The sequence below is a fragment of the Eucyclogobius newberryi genome, unplaced genomic scaffold (assembly GCF_026437365.1).
Source record: "Eucyclogobius newberryi isolate DKJ021-1_F unplaced genomic scaffold, fEucNew1.0.hap1 SCAF_10, whole genome shotgun sequence".
NCBI classification, from domain to species: Eukaryota; Metazoa; Chordata; class Actinopteri; order Gobiiformes; family Gobiidae; genus Eucyclogobius; species Eucyclogobius newberryi.
Window position 1 is genome coordinate 25,183,455 of NW_027315724.1, and position 18,818 is coordinate 25,202,272.

An 18,818-nucleotide genomic window follows, 5' to 3' on the forward strand; every position below is an offset into this window, starting at 1 on the left:
TGTTAATAATAATAATGTATTGTCTTGTTGCGGATTGAAAGTAGTAGGCCTTGAGTGCAATCTATTTTAGGCTTTGGGGCCCCACTGTAGTGCTTCTGAGGCCCTCCAGGAACCCACCAGTGGAACCAGTGATTTAAGGTGATTAGTATTATTTATTTATTTATCTATCATATAATGTTGTATAACCTGACTTTGAAATGGACAAAATAAAACCACCAAATAGTAACAATTTAAATATTTTAAAACATGTTAGTCTGAAAAACTACTCCCATAATTAAACCAGTAAAATGATTTAACTTTTACACAATATTTATTGAAGTGTATAACACACAATCATGGCTAAACCTGTAACTTCACCTCACATTTATAATAAGCAGAATACGGAACATTCACATTTATATTAAAATTAAATGGCAAAGCAAAGCAATAATTTTAAGCAACAGCATGTAACTTTCTGGAGGTGGTTTGTCCCCTGCATGATTCTGTGGAAATAGAAAGAAACATTATAGCCAAAGTAAGACAAGATAAGATAAGATAAGCCTGTATTGGTCCCACAATGGGGAAATTCCAGTGTTGCAACACAAAGTAGCTAGAGAAGTAAATAATAAAAAACAGATAACTTATAAACAACACTTGGAGAAAAGCTCTTATAAAAAAAAAAAAAACTCTTATACTCTCAATGAAAAATAATAATAACAATAGTAACACTCTTGTTTACAGCTGTTATATGGACAGAGAATATTGCACCCAGAGTCTGGCTTGTGGCGATGCAAGACCGCTCACTGTCAGGATGCAACATTCTATGTTTTTCAGTGCAATAAATAACAAACAAAAAAACATGCTTGTATTTATTTTTTTGGCTAAATTGTTGTGTATCGTAAATAATGCCATGTGCTTTTTTTTAAGTGCAAAATCTGTGCAATTCCAATTGTACAAAAAGCAAGAACCCATACCATACTGTATAAATATATTGCACATTTCCTCTCCACATATTCTTCCTCTTGATTCGATATAGGCTGTTTTATCATAATTATCAGTTTTTTCTTGCACCAAATCACCAAGACAAATTCCTATGTGTGTGAATTCTGTTCGTTAGCAATGGCAACAAACCTTTTCTCATTCTGTTCGTGGCACTTCCTCGCGTTTCCCCACATCTCCCTCAGCCCAGAGCCACGACCGTCTGTTGCGGTAAGCTGCGTTTTATTCTGAAGTTCTTGCCCGGATGCGGGGGCTTCCCTGCGGGGCTTGACAGTGGCGGCTGGCTCATGATTTGCTTACTTGAAGCAGGAGTGAGTTTGGAGCGCGTACTGTGAAATGTGTAAGCATGATGTTGCCTGGATAATCAGCGGAGGGCGAAAGGACGTGGAGGTAAGAGCAACTGTCACTGCGCACTTTTATTGCACCGCGCGCTTTATTCAGGCAACTAACAATTGAACTCGGGTCATTCCGGTGCGTGAACTAGAATGACTTTTCAGCGCTTCATCTGTTTATCTGAACATGTATTACTACTTTGTGAAATACTGACGGACGGATTTTATTTCTTTAAAAGCGTGTCAAAAATAAATTGACACGTGTGATTGGAAAGTAACAGCCTTAAATTAGAGGAATGCATGCGTTTGGTAATTGTGTGTTTGCAGACAACAGGCGGTTAGTCATATCCCGGGCAGACAAGGGGCTGCGGGAGCCTGTCGTGAAGGTTAATTTGAAGTATTTGGGGTTTTCAACGCGCTTATTTCACGTGCACCTGATGCGCGCGGATGAGAGAGACCGGAGTTCAGGCTTCAGCCCGCATCCGTCGGTGGCCGCTGCAGACTTATGCCATAGATACTTAGGTTTAGGATGAGCTACAGCTATTATAATCATAAATAAATCCCTCTAACAGAGCCGTCCCCGCCGCCCCACCCCCATCCATTATCACGCGCTCATCAATTAAATACTTTGATAACTTATTTAGAGATTTTTAGCGGAGCGATTTAATTGTCTTTAACGCGTCTAATCACGAAGACGCACAGCCTAAATGAACTAATGAGCCTCGAGGGCGGCTGGTAATAGCGGGCCTACCTGTTGAGTGGAGCAGTGTGTGAGGCGCTTGATAAATGGAAGCGTCACCTCTCAGTATGCAGACGTTATTACAGCGACGTGACCGCGCGCGACGAGACCTCCGAATAGTGGAAACTGTTGCTCTGCGCTTATCGACCAGCAGCCCCAGCCCATTATCTGCTCTTTAATTAAAATACATAGGCTGACACATATAGGGGATAGAATTTTATACTAGAGCTGTACTTTAAAAATGTTAGCAATAAATATAAATGTGTACTTTTAATGTGTTGGGCTGTGTGTAATTAAATGTGCTTTGTGTCACAATGTAACTGAGACAGGTGCTAATGATCACGTGATCCTGCACAAACCACAGACCACAGACAACTGAGACCAACAGAACCAGGTGGGACAGCACCTGATGCGTGGCTCGGGCCAGGGTCCCACAAGAAAAGGCTCTGACAAACATGGGTGTTCTCCAGCTTCACAATCCTTCTCACTCCTGCACTTTGCTGCACCGGGCCAATCAGATGCGTCTCACCGGGACCCTGTGTGATGTCATCATCACTGTGGACGGCCAGGAATTCCCAGCGCACCGCACAGTCCTGGCCTGCACCAGCAAGATGTTTGAGATCCTGTTCCATCGCAGCAGCCTGCGATACGCGCTGGACTTCCTGTCCCCCAAGACCTTCCAGCAGATCCTGGAGTATGCTTACACAGCCTCTCTGCAGGCCACCGCCGAAGACCTGGATGACCTGCTGTATGCTGCGGAGATTCTGGAGATAGAGTACCTGGAGGAGCAATGCCTCAAGGTGCTTGAGACCATTCAGCACGAGGAGAGCCATGATGTAGCATTGAAAAACCACAGTCCTACAGACCACAGTGAGCCACGCACCCGCCACTGGAGACAAATGCTAATGTCAAAGAAGCATTCCATACAGGATGGGCCTGCGCGCACCACACCCTCTGTCCTGCACCAGCTGGCCCTGTACCACATGTCCGACAGAAGCCCAACTCACATGGAGCAAAACAACACACAACTGAGCTCAAAACTGCTTCAAGAGGGAGCATCCAAGAGAACCCACGAGTCACCCTCAGAGATGCCCCGGGTTACCTCACTGGACCCTGACAGCATCAAGTGTGAGAGCATGCAGGTGGATGAGTCTGAGGTGGGCCAAGGCCGCCCCTCCAGCCCAGACCAGGGAAGCTACGTCTCAGAGCAGCCTCATGATGACGGGCCTGGGACACCCCAAAGGAGCAGTGTCATCACCAGTGCCCGAGAGCTGCACTCCAGCCCAGAGCATGGAGGAGCAGCGGGCAATGCTCTGGACTCTTTCCCTGGGATAGGAGACAAACATATGACCTCCATTTACTCGATGACTGCCAACCACACAGGGGATGGGATGATCCCAATGTCAATGGCCCCACCCTTGGGTGTCACACTGGACCCAAGGGCCTATGGTGGCCTGTTGCACCAGGGTCTGCTTCACCGAGAACTGCTAAACCGACTGGGCCAGTTTGCAGCAGGAATGAGGCAGGAGGGCCAGAGCCAGTGCTGCAGTGAATGTGGGCTCCAGCTGCACAGTCGCCAGGCCATGGAGCAGCACAGGTAACTTACTCACTAACATACAGAGCTTTATTGCATTAAACATTGTGTCTGATGTTTAGTCATTATGTTTTATTAATGAACATTTCAAAATTAAGATTTGTTTGAACAAAGTGGTCCTTGTATATAGTTGAGAATGGAAATACGCAAAAGCAGCTTACGAAGGGTATTTCCACTCCCAACTTTCAACCTGAACAAGCACAAATGAACACAGACCAAAAATGTACGTTGTTTGGTTTGTTGTATTTACTTGTTTTAAATACCCTACAGTGGCAATAGGTGTGAAAAATATATTTACAAAAAATAATAAAATGACTTTGAGGGCATTAGAATTTTGGCACTGGCAAAAAGCTCTCAAATCTCTGAAGTATCTCACCATGTATCTGTTAGTTTACTGACCAGGAGATTACAGGTGCCCACGCAACTACTAATATTCAAACAGAAAACTACTAGTGTATGTCATGATAACTCACGCCTTCTCATGCCTTCTCCTTTCTGCTGCTGTGAATATAAATCACTTAAACCCAACCAACAAAAAATGGTCGAGTAATAACAATTTTGGTCAAACAAAACACCATGGATCAATTAATTCACTAAACAACTAATAAAAAGAGTAAAGATGCTTGGCAGCTGTTGAGGTAAATATGTAAATCCAGGGTCACCTCCTCCTGTCTTACATGAAAGATGCTGCTGTGATTTAGAATTGGGTCTTTGTGAGAGATTTGATATAAAGCGCCTCAGTGTCACGTAACGTTGCTATATACAAAGGCGTACTTTTTAAATTCTGTTTGATTATTTGTAGAAGCGTGCCTCACACAACAAGCCTTCTCCCTGGCTATTTGATATGCATTCCTTTGCATCAGCCGAGAGAAGCTTCTCAGCAGGGACCGGCTGGACGCTCCAGCTTGATGATGGATAATTTCTGCCTCCAAACCCGCTGTGTTGTTTTGTTTATTTCTCTTTTATTTATGAGGCTGACGGATGAGATTTTGTCATTGGACACAAAAACTTAGCAAGGCACACAGACTAGCTCAATGACAGCTCTAATTATCCTGATTTTAGATGGTAATAATTGCGATGGCTTGGCAGCGTTTTACTCATCGGCTAATCATTACAAACAAAACAACCTTTGAATGGTGGATCCTTGCGTGCAGCGAACCCCATCATTAGTCCGGTGCTGCAGCCTGTAGTGCCCCCTGTAGGGTCTGACTGACACAAGTCCTCTCTGGAGCTGTAACTCAAGTGCTCAGCCACATGAGTGTCCTGTAAGGTATTTACTGCATGTGCCTCTTACTCACCCGCACACGGCTCATGTCTGCGGGTCCGAGGAGGCTCGTGGTGCCTCTGCTCCAGGACGTGAGGGAGTCGGTGTGTGGAACCAGGTCACTGAGCATTCACCTGGTCCGTGCGCTGACATTTGAGAGTTGTTTGAGGACACAGCATTCGGCTTAGGGAAATAATTAGCTGTTTTACTGGGAAATTCAAAGTGCAGTTAAATGTTTTTGGAGAGACATCAGAGTTGTTTTGTTTGACAACTGTGGTTAGCAGTTGGTTTATTGCAACAAAAAAAAAAAAATAATCATATTCAGAGTGTTAAGCATATTGAAGCAAGTGGTTTTCCTTCTCTGTTGTTGATATTGTGCTAATTCTGGTTAGTAGTTTCATGTATGCTAAATTAGCCCCCTGTGGTCCCTGTTATTTGACCACGTCTGTTTTTAGGTCATTTGATTGTCTGTTAGTGGGGGTGATCCAAGGATAACAGTACAGAAGCCTTGCATGCTTGGATGTGTGTGATATGATATGATAGGTTTTGCCGGCGGAGCTCCAGCGAATCATCTTCTTTTCATCGCAGTTACAAGGAAGCGTATATGCGTGCGCCTGTTTCGCTCAGATGTAATTTTGCATGCATTAGCGTGCGCCGTGTGTGCGCGCTGTCTTGCTTTGCTGGCGGGTGGAGGCACACGTTTGTCGGCACTCTGAAATTAGCCAGATATCCTATTGTCTGTGTTCTTTTAGCATTCATGCGTTGTGATTCACAACTCCACAGGCCTCTTATACTAATGATGCTACATTCAGCCAGAGATTCTTGCTTGAATTAAAACATTCTCCTCTTGTTACAAGGACAATGACATTTCAGGATTTAGGGGAGCTGACCGATGAAAACCACACAGACTTTTTATCATTCCAGTTGTGTTTCTGATAACACTCTCACTTTGGTGTTTGTCTGTCCACAGGAGGCTGCACTCTGAGGAGAAGGGCCACGGCTGTGAGTTCTGCGGTAAACACTTTCAGGACAACATGCGGCTCAGGATGCACATGCTGTCTCATACAGGTACAAAGTCACACTCCTCACACAATCCCCTGCTTATTAAGTCTCTCAATAGTGCCGCCTTTCAGATGCACCTGTTCCATACCACTCGCCCCTCCCAGCCAGACGCACTGGCAGTTAGTGCTGCTCCGAATACTTGGATCATGCTTTCTGTTCATGCTTAGGCCTGTGCACCTCTCCTCCCTCCTGCCTCCCGCTGCAGCCTCTTGCTTGAATCGTTCCAGTGTTTTTTTGGAGACTTTGGCAGCAGGCCAGCCCGGCCCCTTCTGAGTGATGACATCATGAGCTGCCGGCAGGCCTGGGTGTTCTGCCAGTGTTCCGAAGCGTGTGTGATGGCTCGCTCGCAGATGTGTGTCCAGGAACACACTGTACCCAAATGCAGACTTAATCAGACCTGACTGCTCTCCCAGCTACTTTATCCAAAATAAAGACAGAGGAGCGAGGGGGCTTAAAAATGAACTGAAGATGAATCCACAGTAGGAATATGCACAGACAAGGCCAGGTCCCCATCCTGTCTCCTCTTCTGACGAGTGTTTGGGAATGACATACTGCTGACAGATAAAAGAGTCTGTTTCTTTAAACTCAGCTTAAAGCGCTTCACCTGAGTTGGCCCTGTTTCAGTATCCTCAGTAACCCTAACCACACTTCTAGCCTTTCCTCTCACACCTCAACATCACGCTCAACTCTTCAATTGCCTCTGACATGCAAAAGCAGCACCTTTAACCTTGTTTGATTTCTTTTACATAAAGTCACAATCCTGATATGTCACCCCTTAATACTACAAAGAAAGATGTGTATCTCATTTCTTTGTCACTGTGTATTTTGGTATAGCAGCCTTAGATCCCGCTGGTTGCTAAGGAGCGAGTGCTCCACCGCTCTAATGGGCTGATTTGGTATTCAGCTCGATGCTGGCTCTTATTTTGGTATGCCAGACAAAGTGTTTTGATGGAGGACGATTGCAGCCGTGTCTGGAGACAGTTTGATGGTTTATGGATGAGAGCACACTCCGTGCCTTTGACTGCACAAGACAATGCACTATGTTCTTCTTCCCTTATCACAGAATCACACCCAGCACAACATACCACACTGGACAGCGCCACACAACATCAGCGTCTACACACTTGTATTTTTATTACTATATCAAACTATTTGCCACCAAGTTTTATTTTTGACTGTGTAACAAAATGCATGCTTCCAAACAGTAACTGTTTGTTTTCAGAAACGGTTGTTTTTAAAAATGAACAGATTGGGGCTTTTTATTATTTGTGCAGCATTGGGAACAGTGGCACACAGTCTGTGTACAGCACAAGAGTTGAAAGAGGACCACATTTAGGCTGTAGCGCTCAGAGTTCCCAATGCTTGTGGGTGTTTTAATGAGTCATTTTAACTTCATTTAAAGCCAGCTGAGCAGAAAATAGATCAGTGAATGAGCCCTGGGCCAATATGGATCTGTAACCGATTTACATCTCTGTGAGAGCCAGCCCACATCCCCACAGCTGTGTGTGTGTTCAGGTGTGAGGAGCGGGCGCACACTGTCTTCATCAGAATAGACAAGGGCATTCCAGAGGTGAGCCACGAGGTGCCGGTCCACTGGCCGTAGTGGGATTTGAGCTGTTGACTCTATTTCTGATAAAGAGTGCGCTGCAGGCGGAGTCTGCAGACAGAACCATAGACAGAACAGGAGGTTCTGTAGCCTTGAAGCAGCCGCTCCCAGTCCGCCCTGTCCAGGCTGCTGCTGTGGGCTTGATAACAGGCCTCTGTAAATAAATCTGTTCAGTTTGCCTCCCCTCCTTAAAAGAGCAGGGCCGGTGCCGCTTGTCTGCTGTCTTTGTTTGGACTGAGTTGCGTTTTTATGGCACTTTTCCCCATTGAACTCTGTGCAGTTACTTCCTTGTATTAACACCTGAAAGCCACAAGTGTGTAAACCCACTCTTTTGGTCACTTCTGAAATAGGTTTCCTTTGTTCTTTCCTTCTGGTCTTTTGCTCAACTTTAATGCTAAATGACTCTGACAATTTCTAAAGTACTGTCTAAAACCACTTCTCACTTCCCCACAGCTCCTGCTGAAGCACTAGTTTGTGATCAGTGTGCGGCCACATTCTCTTCTGAAGATGCCCTGGAAGCCCACAGACAAACGCACACAGGTATTTCATAAAACACTTTTCTTATTATTGTGCCCAATCTGGACAGTGCATGTACCGGACTGCACTGTAAAGAGCCCTGTGATTATGGCTCCAAATGTGTTTGTCATGCTGGCGGGGTTAAACTGTTCCTGTTATGATGCTCCATAATTTATCAACACAGAGGTGGGAGGCCCTCTCACATGTCACCCACTAATATCTCTCGGTATCCAGAGCCACTGAATGCCACTTTGCCACAACACCAACGTCACAGCTTTAAAGGAACACACACCCTGATCATCATGACATAGTTCATGTTCATTTTCACAAAAAATATCTCAATACTCAGAGTGATGATCCTGGTATAATGTGATGATGTAATGCATATTGATATGGTTGCATTGTTCCTTGGATTTCAGTTCATTTTGATGTCAATACTGGCCAATATTGGCAAATTCTGCCAAGACATTAGAGGGCAGCACTGAGACTCATAAGTACCCATTCTGTCAAAGTATAAATGACCACTTATTATTGCATTTATAAGAAGTGATAAGTGCTTAATTCATGTTGGAAAAAGGACGTGGCCTGTGTTACCAAAGTATCAATACTGATTCATTCAATACTTTCACTGAGAGTCAGTCAGTATCAATACTTTCACTGAGAGTCAGTCAGTATCAATACTTTCACTGAGAGTCAGTCAGTATCAGTACTTTTACTGAGAGTCAGTCAGTATCAATACTTTCACTGAGAGTCAGTCAGTATCAATACTTTCACTGAGAGTCAGTCAGTATCAATATTTTCACTGAGAGTCAGTCAGTATCAATACTTTCACTGAGAGTCAGTCAGTATCAATACCAGAACAGAGATTATTTTCACAGAGAAAATAATTGTAATTTAGTAATTTAATTTTGTTAAATGCCAAAGTCAAAGAAAGCTCATTGTCATCAGTATGGGGCTATGTCGTGTAAAATAATATCGTGATGTGAATCATCATCAGTATAAATGGTATTCTCTCATTTGCTTACGCAATGTTGCAATTTGTATTATTCTTTCATGTTTGAGTAATCCTGCATTGTCCTGCATTTGAAGCTTGAGTTCTCAGAAAATGACTGTTTTCACCTACCCCCTATCTTATTTATTTATCTTCAAAGGCTTTTTTCAGCTGTAACATGAAATGGGGAGCGAGGGGGTATAGATATTCAACAAATGGGAATGGGAATTGAACCAACAACCACACATGTGGAGTGCCTTAAACCACTGCACCAACAGTGAGCACTGCATACTTATTTTAAAAAAATGTATAAATTCAGACTTCGGGTCTTAAATGGAGGGTTCAGAAATGTCACAAACATTTGTCAACAATAAATGATGAAAATGCACAGTGAAGTTTCTCAGTTCTGCTGATTTGAACAGGAAGTAAATGGCCCTAATAAGCTGTTTTAGATCAATTTTACAGTTTACAATAAACAAATGTAAAAGAACGATCTACATGTGTTATAATTCCATACAAAATTTAAAAATGTGCTTGTCCTCTTTAACAAGTGAACATTTTTGTCTATCATCATCAAAACAACATTTATATAGGCCTTTTTTATTGCCAAGCCACTCACTTTTCTGATAAAAAATGTAAAAACACATTTAGCTTGGTCTGTAATAAAAGGATATAGTCGCACATTATAGCCGACAGTGTCCACACCTTTTCTGCTACTGTCAGAGAAAGGCGATCACCCTCTCAGGCGCATTGGCATGTAACTGTAACTGCGGGTGGCACACACAGAATGAATAGTTAATGCATGTGGACATGGAGGGGTGTTAACGATGCCCAGAAGTTTCTCCCTCATCTCCCAATGTTGTAAACATCCCCAGCTCAATTTCAGCTTGGCTTTAGACCCACAGCTGTAGCTCTGGACAATACTCCACTATTTTGTCATGGCCTCCGTCTGTTATATGTCCGTGCCCATGTTCTGTTTAGCTGCATACACATTAAGCAAATCTGTCAAACTGCCCGTTATGTAGTATAATATAGTTTTGGTGTGGTGTCGTGCAAGCCGAACCAGCTTCCTCCTGGCAGATCGACACTTGTCAGACCTATGAGTTACATGTTTCCCTTCAGGTCCTTTGGTAGAAACACAATACTATATGGGAGACTTGGTGTGGAGCAGTTGGGTAACACTGGCTGTGGGACTAGTTTACCGTGAAAGTCTCTAATCATTTTGATATGTCAGAGGTGAATGGCCTTTGATTCACTTAGAGGGATCAAAGAGAGGGGTGCAGCGGGGGCAGGGACTGTGAGGACTTCCTGAGGGCAGCAGGATGGCTGCTGGTGTTGGATGCCAGGACTGAGAGAAAAACATCATGTGCTCCTGTTTACTCCTCACCACAGCACCGTCATAGTCTCCTCTGACCTACTTGTCAGTGCCCAAAATAAAAGAATGGATCTGTCTCCGAACTGCTCTCATAACAAAGGAGTTTCTTTCATCGGGGAGTCGAGGCTTTGGGGCACTTTGGTTTCAATTTGGGAAAAATCATGGCACAAGCGCATCTACTGCAGCTGCTGAAATTGACTATATGCTTTAGCTAACTATTTTGCCACCTCGCCTATTTTTCCACCTTTCCTCTAAGGCAAAGGCCAAAAGAGTGCTGCTTTTGTGTACTTACAGCAGCTGCACTGTTTCCACACATTACCGGTTGCTTTGCCAAGTGAATAATATTACCTTCTGTCCAAACCCTAATTAAACGGTCTTGTGGCCCATTGAATAAGAGTCTATTTTTATTATGTGGCAGCCTTCAAAGCACAATTATAAATGACACCTTGTAACTTGTACTAATTAATCAAATGAAACTTGTTGAACATTTCCATTGTCTTAATTAGCTCCGTGAAGGGACTTTCAGGTAAAGACAACCAACTGTAACATTCTAGGAACAGAAGCCGCTTAAACATTGTCGTATTGTGTGACCTCGATGAACTGGTCCATGGAATGGTGGTTAAACACAAGCAACGTATCTCTAGTTGTATTAATTATTGAGTGGGTTGTTCCTCACTCGGGTAGATTAGCAGTCCACTGGTGAAGGCCTGGGGTTATTTAAGGTACTGTAGTGTTTCTCTGTGGCGTCTGCGAGAAGCAGCTTGAATACAGTAGCATGAATGCACAAGGTCGTGTGAGGTCGGGGACGTAATGATGCGGCTCCCATGACTGAGGGTTCAACATGGTGATATCATTGTGACAGTCGTAGGGAATGTAATGAAGTAACTGGCCCTAAGTACCACATTTCTAGTGATGCAATGATACTGCTTCAGCCACTAATACCTCAAATACAATACATTGTTTGGCTACTTAGTTAGAGGATTTTACCATGCAATTTATTTATCATCGATCAAAGTGTAACTAAAAAGGCCCTTTGATAAACTGCTGCACTTGCAAAGCTCACTCCAAAATTTAGATTAACACACAAGAATTATTAAGGTTGTCAGTGGTCTTGTTCAATTTGCAGTGAGTTTACTTCCAGATTCTCAGGGTGGGAAAACTTTTGTGTGATGCTTGAAAAGAAACAGGCTGTGCTTATTTGTGAATGAAGGGATTAGCTTGAACACTTCACCCCAACAAGGATCATGATCCTATCTGGTTGCCTAGACACATGGTTTTGTTTCTCAGGCAGCGTGAGAGCCTGGCGGACTCCCACCTCAGTTGGACTGAGTAAGTGGCAGATGTATGAAAGCAGACCATGTTAAATCACATGAGTATACACATAGTGTCACTGTGGATGGCAAAACAACCTCCAATCGCCCTCAATTACCCAACTTAATTTAAATGCCTATTAAGCAGGCAGTCCAATAATGTAAGAAATGTACATTTTTGTTTCGACCAGGCAAATTCCCACTATTCAGCCTGCTTCCCACAGACACAATGCACAGTCAACTCTCTGGCCATTCAGGAATACCATTGATTACATGGTATTTACCCCATTGAGGGCCAAAGGTCAGGGGTCACGCAGTGCCTTAAACCTAAATCCCAGGCCTATTGTCTGGTTAAGGGTGAGAAAGCAGGGGGCAGTAATGGCCAACTTTAGGGCTTATTCTCTCATAAAGATGCTCCACCGTACTTATTACTGGAGCTTAGGGGAAAGTCGACAACCGGGAATGCCTTTTGTCTCAAAGGATCACACCATTGAACAGCAAGATAGAATACATGCCACCACACGCATCTCATTGTCTTGCAAGTTTTGTGTTTAGACTTTGCTTTATTATTTGTTATTTTTATTTTCAGTGAAAGTTGAGCAGAAATAAAATGAAGCAACATCTGAGCTTATGTCACCAGCCGTCGCAATGAGATCTAGAGTGAGTCTTGGTGACAGAATATTTGTCACCGTCTCTGCTCATGCTGGAGGATTCTTGGTGACAGAAAAAACGGCATATAGATCAAGGAGTGTCTGGGAGACTCAACACTTTACCTACGCTCCATTGTAAACTTAACATTTAGGATAGATAACGGCACTTTTAAAGTAGGAGAGGCCTTAAAACACAACCACATATATTATGCATGGAATTTATAATTCATGGGTTCATTATAAAATTCTGCAAATGAATTAGATAACTTTGAAGTATCTAAAGCAAAAGATGTGTTGCCCTGTTTTTAACTCACAACTGGGCATGTTGAAGCAGAAGCACTCCCCCTGCTGGCCTCCAAATGCATTACAGTATCATAGGGACAGATCAGCCTGAAGTCTAACATGCATGTGAAGCATCTGAAGAAGGAAAACCTGTTGAGTTTGTATGTGGGCTATTATTAGGTCCATGATGATTCTGCAGTCTGAGTTAAGCATGACTAAGGCGAAGGGTAATGCTGTTTCACGACTGAAAGGATTTCTTATGGTCAGCAGAGAAGAGGTGGGAGTGGGAGTGGGAGCAGCGGCTGTGTGAATGGTGGGGGCTGGGCTTTTGTCTTCCACTAAAATATTGTGATCCGTGGGTGAGAGAAAGCCGTGGTCATTAGGCAACAACATAAAGACAGGGATTGTAGGAGCTGCACAAGGAACCTATGACTAATGGGCTTGGTCAATGAGGGCCTGAACCTCATTGTGCGCCCTTTGTGCAAAAGTCCACAGGCTAAAGCCCCTGAACAGGTGCAGTTCATTCCAGCGGATCGCCTCCCTACAGGATTGTTAAGATCAGGGAATGTCTTTCATCTTGTCTTCATTCTGTTAATGATTACTGATGATCAGTTGTATTAGCGCTGTACAAGACTAATATTAGAATACAGAACAGTTTGAAACATTTGAAAAATCTGCATTAACGCCCGAGTGTACTTTGACACAATTTTTTTTTTTTTTAATAAATACAAATGATAATGCGGTTTAATACAATACATGGTGTTAATGTGTGTGATTACTTCCTTTCTTCTTTGAAAAGGCTTGTCTGTTAACTTGATTGAACCTAAAGCAAGTGTCTGACACTCTTCCCTCTTAGTATGAGTGTGCTGTATCCTTTTCCCCACGTTAATTCCAATTTAATTGCCAGTTGCCTCAAGGCACTTCAATAACAGTAACAAATGATTTGATTTAGTGGACCTCATCAGACTGCATTTTAAATGCGACACAGCAACCCCACTTGAATTCCAATGAAGTGCTGGCACAGTCTTCTGTTTACTAATGATCCTCCGCTGGAGATGTCTGATTGAATCTGAGTCAGGACCAATGGGAGCTGCTAGCATTGTAAATGATCTGCAACCTGAGCAGACAGAGAAATAAGCAGGTCATAATCTGACATTAGAGCTTTAGTCTCACTGACATGAACACAACTAGTTAACCACTTGTTAAGTTTGACTTGATATGCATTCATGTGGATGCCAGTATGAATCTGGCTGCTGTCATACACAGCTTGTATTTGAAGCATCGGGAGCATGACAGCCAATGGATCTTCACATAGCCATTCTGACTTGAAGCAGCGTGCCAGCGTCTGCCTATCTGTATTCCTCTCCACACTCAGTGCAACAGGAAAGCAGCCCCAAAGAGATGCCAGGTCACACACAGGATTAAACTGGATTGTGTTTTTTTTCCTGCAGTCCTGCCTTTAATGGCTTGATATCACTGCTTAACATTCAGCACAGAGCACATGGTGTGGGCATCATTTAGGGTGGAGTCACTATCTGCTGCTCTTCGAGCACACAGACAGAGGACTTCATAGGCTGAAGCCGACTCCTGATGAGGAAAGAAGAGAATAATTACACATCTAACACACCAGGAAGGAGCCATTGATTCTGTGATTGGCATGCTGTGCATTGTGTGGGAAATTCTTAAAGAAAACAATGTCTTTGATGGTTTAAAATAGAACATATAAAGAGTTGAAAGTGCCTGTGGGCTTTCAGGAGAGTTAGTTTAGGTGCAAGCACTTGCTCTTTGAAAGAAGCTTTTCCCTCAGAGGACTCACACAAAGTTGAAGTGACCCAGTTTCCCCACTTAAGGCCCTGTACTGAAATAACTGTGTCTTGTGCGTTCTCCAGGGACTGACATGGCGGTGTTCTGTCTGCTGTGTGCAAAGCGCTTCCAGACACAGAAGGCCCTGCAGCAGCACATGGAGGTCCACACTGGCATGCACAGCTATATCTGTAGCCACTGTGAGCGCCCTTTTCCAAGCCACACCACTCTCAAGAGACACTTGCGCTCGCACACAGGTAAGATCTCTGTCACAAAAGTCTTTATACACACAGACACACCATCAGTCAGGAAAAAGAAGACAATGACGTTTTATTTTTAGACATGAGATTATTTCTTTAGATTAGTATCTTTAGATTTGATCTGGTTTGTACACAGCCTGTTCCACCTTGATTTTCCTTTTTCTATTAGATAATGACTCACCTCTCAGATGACAGCACTGTACCGGTGCATATTTTGGGCAATTTCATCCTGTTTATATTTTGGGTTCTTAGACAGCCTTTGGGCTTCTGCAATTCACGGCTGTCAGTTCTACTGTGGTTCACCTAAAATGATAGCGGAAACCCAAATAAATATTAAAGGAAAAGCAAATGGAAATGACTTGTCAGTGTGTTCTACGGAGGGTGAGTCTTAGTGCCGCGGGAGACGGAGAGATATTTACTGCCAAGATGTCCCCCTTTCTTCTTTTACCTTAAATAACACTCGCAGCTGTCAGGACGAGTTGATGTCTAGACAGGAGAAATACATAATTGATGTGAAGAGACAGAAGTGAAGGGAGTTTTGGCCATGGCAGCGTATCGTGTTTGTATGCCTTTCTGCTTGGAAGTAACATTTTGTAAATGTCATCTGCTCCACAGTGGGGTGGGGGATTGGGGAGAATCGGCCTGTAATGAGGAGAGCAATGTATCCTCTGACTTGGCTGTTGCTGTGGACACTGAGATAATGAGGCACATAGGTCATTGGAGATGAGTCAAACTCTCAGCCTTGGAGAGAAATAGATTAACTACAGTATAGAACAGAGCACACCATGCCTTGAGGACTTGTAGGACTGTTCCATGGGCCTCGTGATTGGCGTGAGTGCATCAGTGCGTTAAGCAGTGCGTTTTTGCCTCTGTTTTAGGAGACCACCCGTTTGAGTGCGAGTTCTGTGGGAGCTGCTTCCGAGACGACGGCACACTGAGGGGCCACAAACGCATCCACACCGGAGAGAAGCCTTATGAGTGCAACGGCTGCGGCAAGAGGTTCAGCCTGAAACACCAGCTGGAGACGCACTACCGCGTGCACACAGGTCAAAGCCACACGCGCCGCCTCACACGGCCCAGACACAGCTAATTTTGTATTACAAGAGCCGTCTTTAAGGGATCTTTGTCTGGTGAATCGTTTAGATAATTTTGGGTCCTTTTTATATTTAATTTTATATATACATCTGATGAATCATTTAATTGTTATATGATGTGATTTTAGGTTGAAATGCGTATGTTTAAATGTGGAAAAATAATGTTTCGATTGATTCTTTTTAGGGGAGAAGCCATTTGAGTGTAAGTTGTGTCATCAACGCTCAAGAGACTATTCAGCGATGATCAAGCACCTGCGCACACACAACGGAGCATCTCCATACCAGTGCACCATCTGCCAGGACTTCTGTCCCAGCCTGGCCGCCATGCAGAAGCACATGAAGGGCCACAACCCGGAGGAGGTGCCCCCCGACTGGAGGATAGAGAAGACTTACCTGTACGTCTGTTACGTCTGAGCAGGACTTGGACTGATCACACTAACACAATCACACTCTCTGTTCAGTGATTTTTAAGGAAGTTTTGAACTGAAAAACAGGGAATTATAGTTTACAAAAGAATAACGTTGTTTTGAATGACAATGTTTATAGTTGTAACCTGTAATGTAGGTGAAAAATGTTTATCTGAAAGGGTCGGGTATAAAGAACTTGAGCTAAACAAACCACTATAGTAGGTTAGAGTTAATTGACAACTGAAGTTAGGTTTGTCTGTTTAAAGCCCTAAAGGAAATTCAGTGTTAAATTTAAGAAATTTCTTCAAAATAAGCAAAAAAGTCTCTGATAATCATGTGATGGGATATTGCTGTTTGTTGTTGTGTTATTATAGGCCTGGTTCACACAGGACTGAACCTAAAATACATCCGTACTATTAGAGAAAATAACCATGGCTGTCACTGCCGCCTGTGTGTAGCAGGAGCTTTTGTCACTTTCAGGACTGTGCATCATCAACAGATCACATTTATTCCATGAAAACGTCTTTAAGTTAACATTTTGTCTGAAGTCCAGCTCAGTTTTTCTGCTTTTGGTTTTATTTTTGGAGTTGTTAATTCTCTGCATGTTTTACTTGAATGGCTGCCATGTTTTGACCTCATAAGCTTGAAATATTGAACTGCCTTGTCTATCTTGCAGTGGGTGTTCGTTCAAGCTAGCAGGCTCACTGTAGTTGATTTTGCTATATGTGTTTCTTACCAAATATGTGCTGGTGTGTATCACAGGCAGCATCTCAAGATGATATAGTAAGTAGAGCAAGCTCTACCTCTGATTTTATTTTAAACCTACTGAAATTTGCTTATCTGTCAAAACATACATTTTCTTACTACCACCATTCAAACTTTGATGGTCAACAATGTGTAAAAATGCCTCATGGCTTTTATGTGTAGTTTTTTATTGTTACCTATATAGTACATATAGATGTCTTACAAAATCAAGAATCAGAATTTTCTATGAAAAATCAAGAAAATGTGAAAATAAGTTTTTTTTCAATATGAAAAAAATCTGACATAGTGTCATTATGAGCAGGTAATTGTTAATTGTAGTGTAGCTGTACTGTGCAACTTGTCCCGTTATTCCCTTATGTGAGCCTTAACGGCCTTATAGAGTTGAACTTGTTGTATTTTTGTATCACAGTAATTTGCTATTTGTTTACATTTGGTATGATTTGAGAGACATCTTACTGTGTGTTTTTTAAGTGTTGATACAACCCCTCCCTCGTGCCTCTTTTATAAGTAGAGCCTTGATGTGCTGAGTACATGGGTCTGTGCTAGTGGTAGATGTTTCTGAGTGGTTGTTTATTGTTACTTAATTCAAATAGACTGCCATGTAGATCCACTCGTCTGAACATTGCAACTGGAAGCAACAAACTGTGATAGTGGCTGATACTCTGATGCAAGTTACAAGCAATTTTGATGTAAAAAAAAAAAAAAAAAAGTAGAAAAAAAAAGAAAAAGTTTTCACTCGTCTCAAATATGTAGTTATTTTAAAGTGACAGTAGACTGAGATCTTCAAATGAAAGCAGTGAGTAAAACAAACCCTGGCGTCTGTGGGCATCCTCATGCCTTTTAAGTAGCCAACAACACTCAGTGCCATGAAAATACACAATCACTGTATCCACATGAACATGCACTAATGGAAATCCAATGGACCAAAAGAAACAGAGCACTTTGTGAGAAAAGGGGTTTTCTTTGATCTTTCTATGTTGTGATAATGCAGACGTCCTTTTATTTGATGTGTTCTAGAAGGATGTGACTAGCATTGTTTAGATTTTGTCTATGTCTGTCTACCTCAGGGCCAGATCAAAGCTCGACCTGGTGTCCAATCAGGGTTGTTCTTCTTGCCATGTGTGCAGTAAACTCTCTTCATTACAGCTTTGTAACACAGTGTGTGAAAGTGTTATCCTCTGTGTGGATTCAGGCACAACTCTGTATGCATCAGTGTTCAGTGGCATGGTTCAAAAAAGAATAAAACTGTTTACCATTTTATGCAATTTGTATTGTTTTGTGTCAACTCACTGTTCATCTTAGTTCTGGTAAACACTTGTTTACTCAGTTTATATGTCCTCTGGGTGACGTGTAAACAGCTGGAGTGGATTTTGGCTCCGATAACCTTTTGATACAAAGGACCAGAGCCATAGCTGGAGCTCACCACAAGTGCAAATGTGAAGACGAGAAGATAAGTCTCAAGTTCAGCTCAGGAGAAAACTCTAGACTGCTTTATCTCAAGTGAGCAGCAGCTAGTGTTCAGCTGTTGTCCAATGGTATGCGACTCATTGTTACTTACGGTCTTTATTTGTTAAGTCATTCATTTTTGCGGTGAAGCAGCCCTTGAGACCACTACCAATGTTTTATTATGCAATCTGTTTCCTGGGGCCAACACTGCAACAGTTTACGGTTTTCTTGTAAATAATGGTAGCACTCAAAAGGTTTCACCAAGACAAAAACAATTACCACAACAACAAGAGTCCAGTTTTACCACAGTGCTGCGTGTTATTCTCAAAAATGACAATAGTTTA

At 42.8% G+C, this 18,818-nt stretch overlaps 1 protein-coding gene across 2 annotated transcripts; it reads left to right on the top strand.

Moving 5' to 3' along the window:
- Positions 1-1,213: 1,213 nt before the first annotated feature.
- Positions 1,214-18,288, top strand: LOC140379592 (zinc finger and BTB domain-containing protein 16-A-like). Of its 2 annotated transcripts, none has more exons than XM_072464284.1 (7): positions 1,214-1,368; positions 2,375-3,646; positions 5,878-5,975; positions 8,029-8,115; positions 14,589-14,759; positions 15,641-15,808; positions 16,041-18,288. In XM_072464284.1, the coding sequence occupies exons 2-7, from the start codon at positions 2,505-2,507 to the stop codon at positions 16,268-16,270; spliced, it is 1,896 nt and encodes a 631-aa protein (XP_072320385.1). In that variant the 5' UTR covers positions 1,214-1,368; positions 2,375-2,504; the 3' UTR covers positions 16,271-18,288. The 2 variants fall into 2 exon arrangements, with proteins under 2 accessions (XP_072320385.1, XP_072320377.1); XM_072464276.1 differs by having other exon boundaries at positions 1,215-1,368; positions 2,379-3,646.
- Positions 18,289-18,818: the final 530 nt, after the last annotated feature.

What these genes read in the sequence shown, in the direction of transcription:
- LOC140379592 (XM_072464284.1), top strand. Translation starts at nt 2,505, where the DNA reads ATGGGTGTTCTCCAGCTTCACAATCCTTCTCACTCCTGCACTTTGCTG. An exon ending in GCACATGCTGTCTCATACAG is followed by an intron (nt 5,976 to 8,028) that starts GTACAAAGTCAC and finishes ACTTCCCCACAG; the next exon opens with CTCCTGCTGAAGCACTAGTT. An exon ending in ACACTTGCGCTCGCACACAG is followed by an intron (nt 14,760 to 15,640) that starts GTAAGATCTCTG and finishes CCTCTGTTTTAG; the next exon opens with GAGACCACCCGTTTGAGTGC.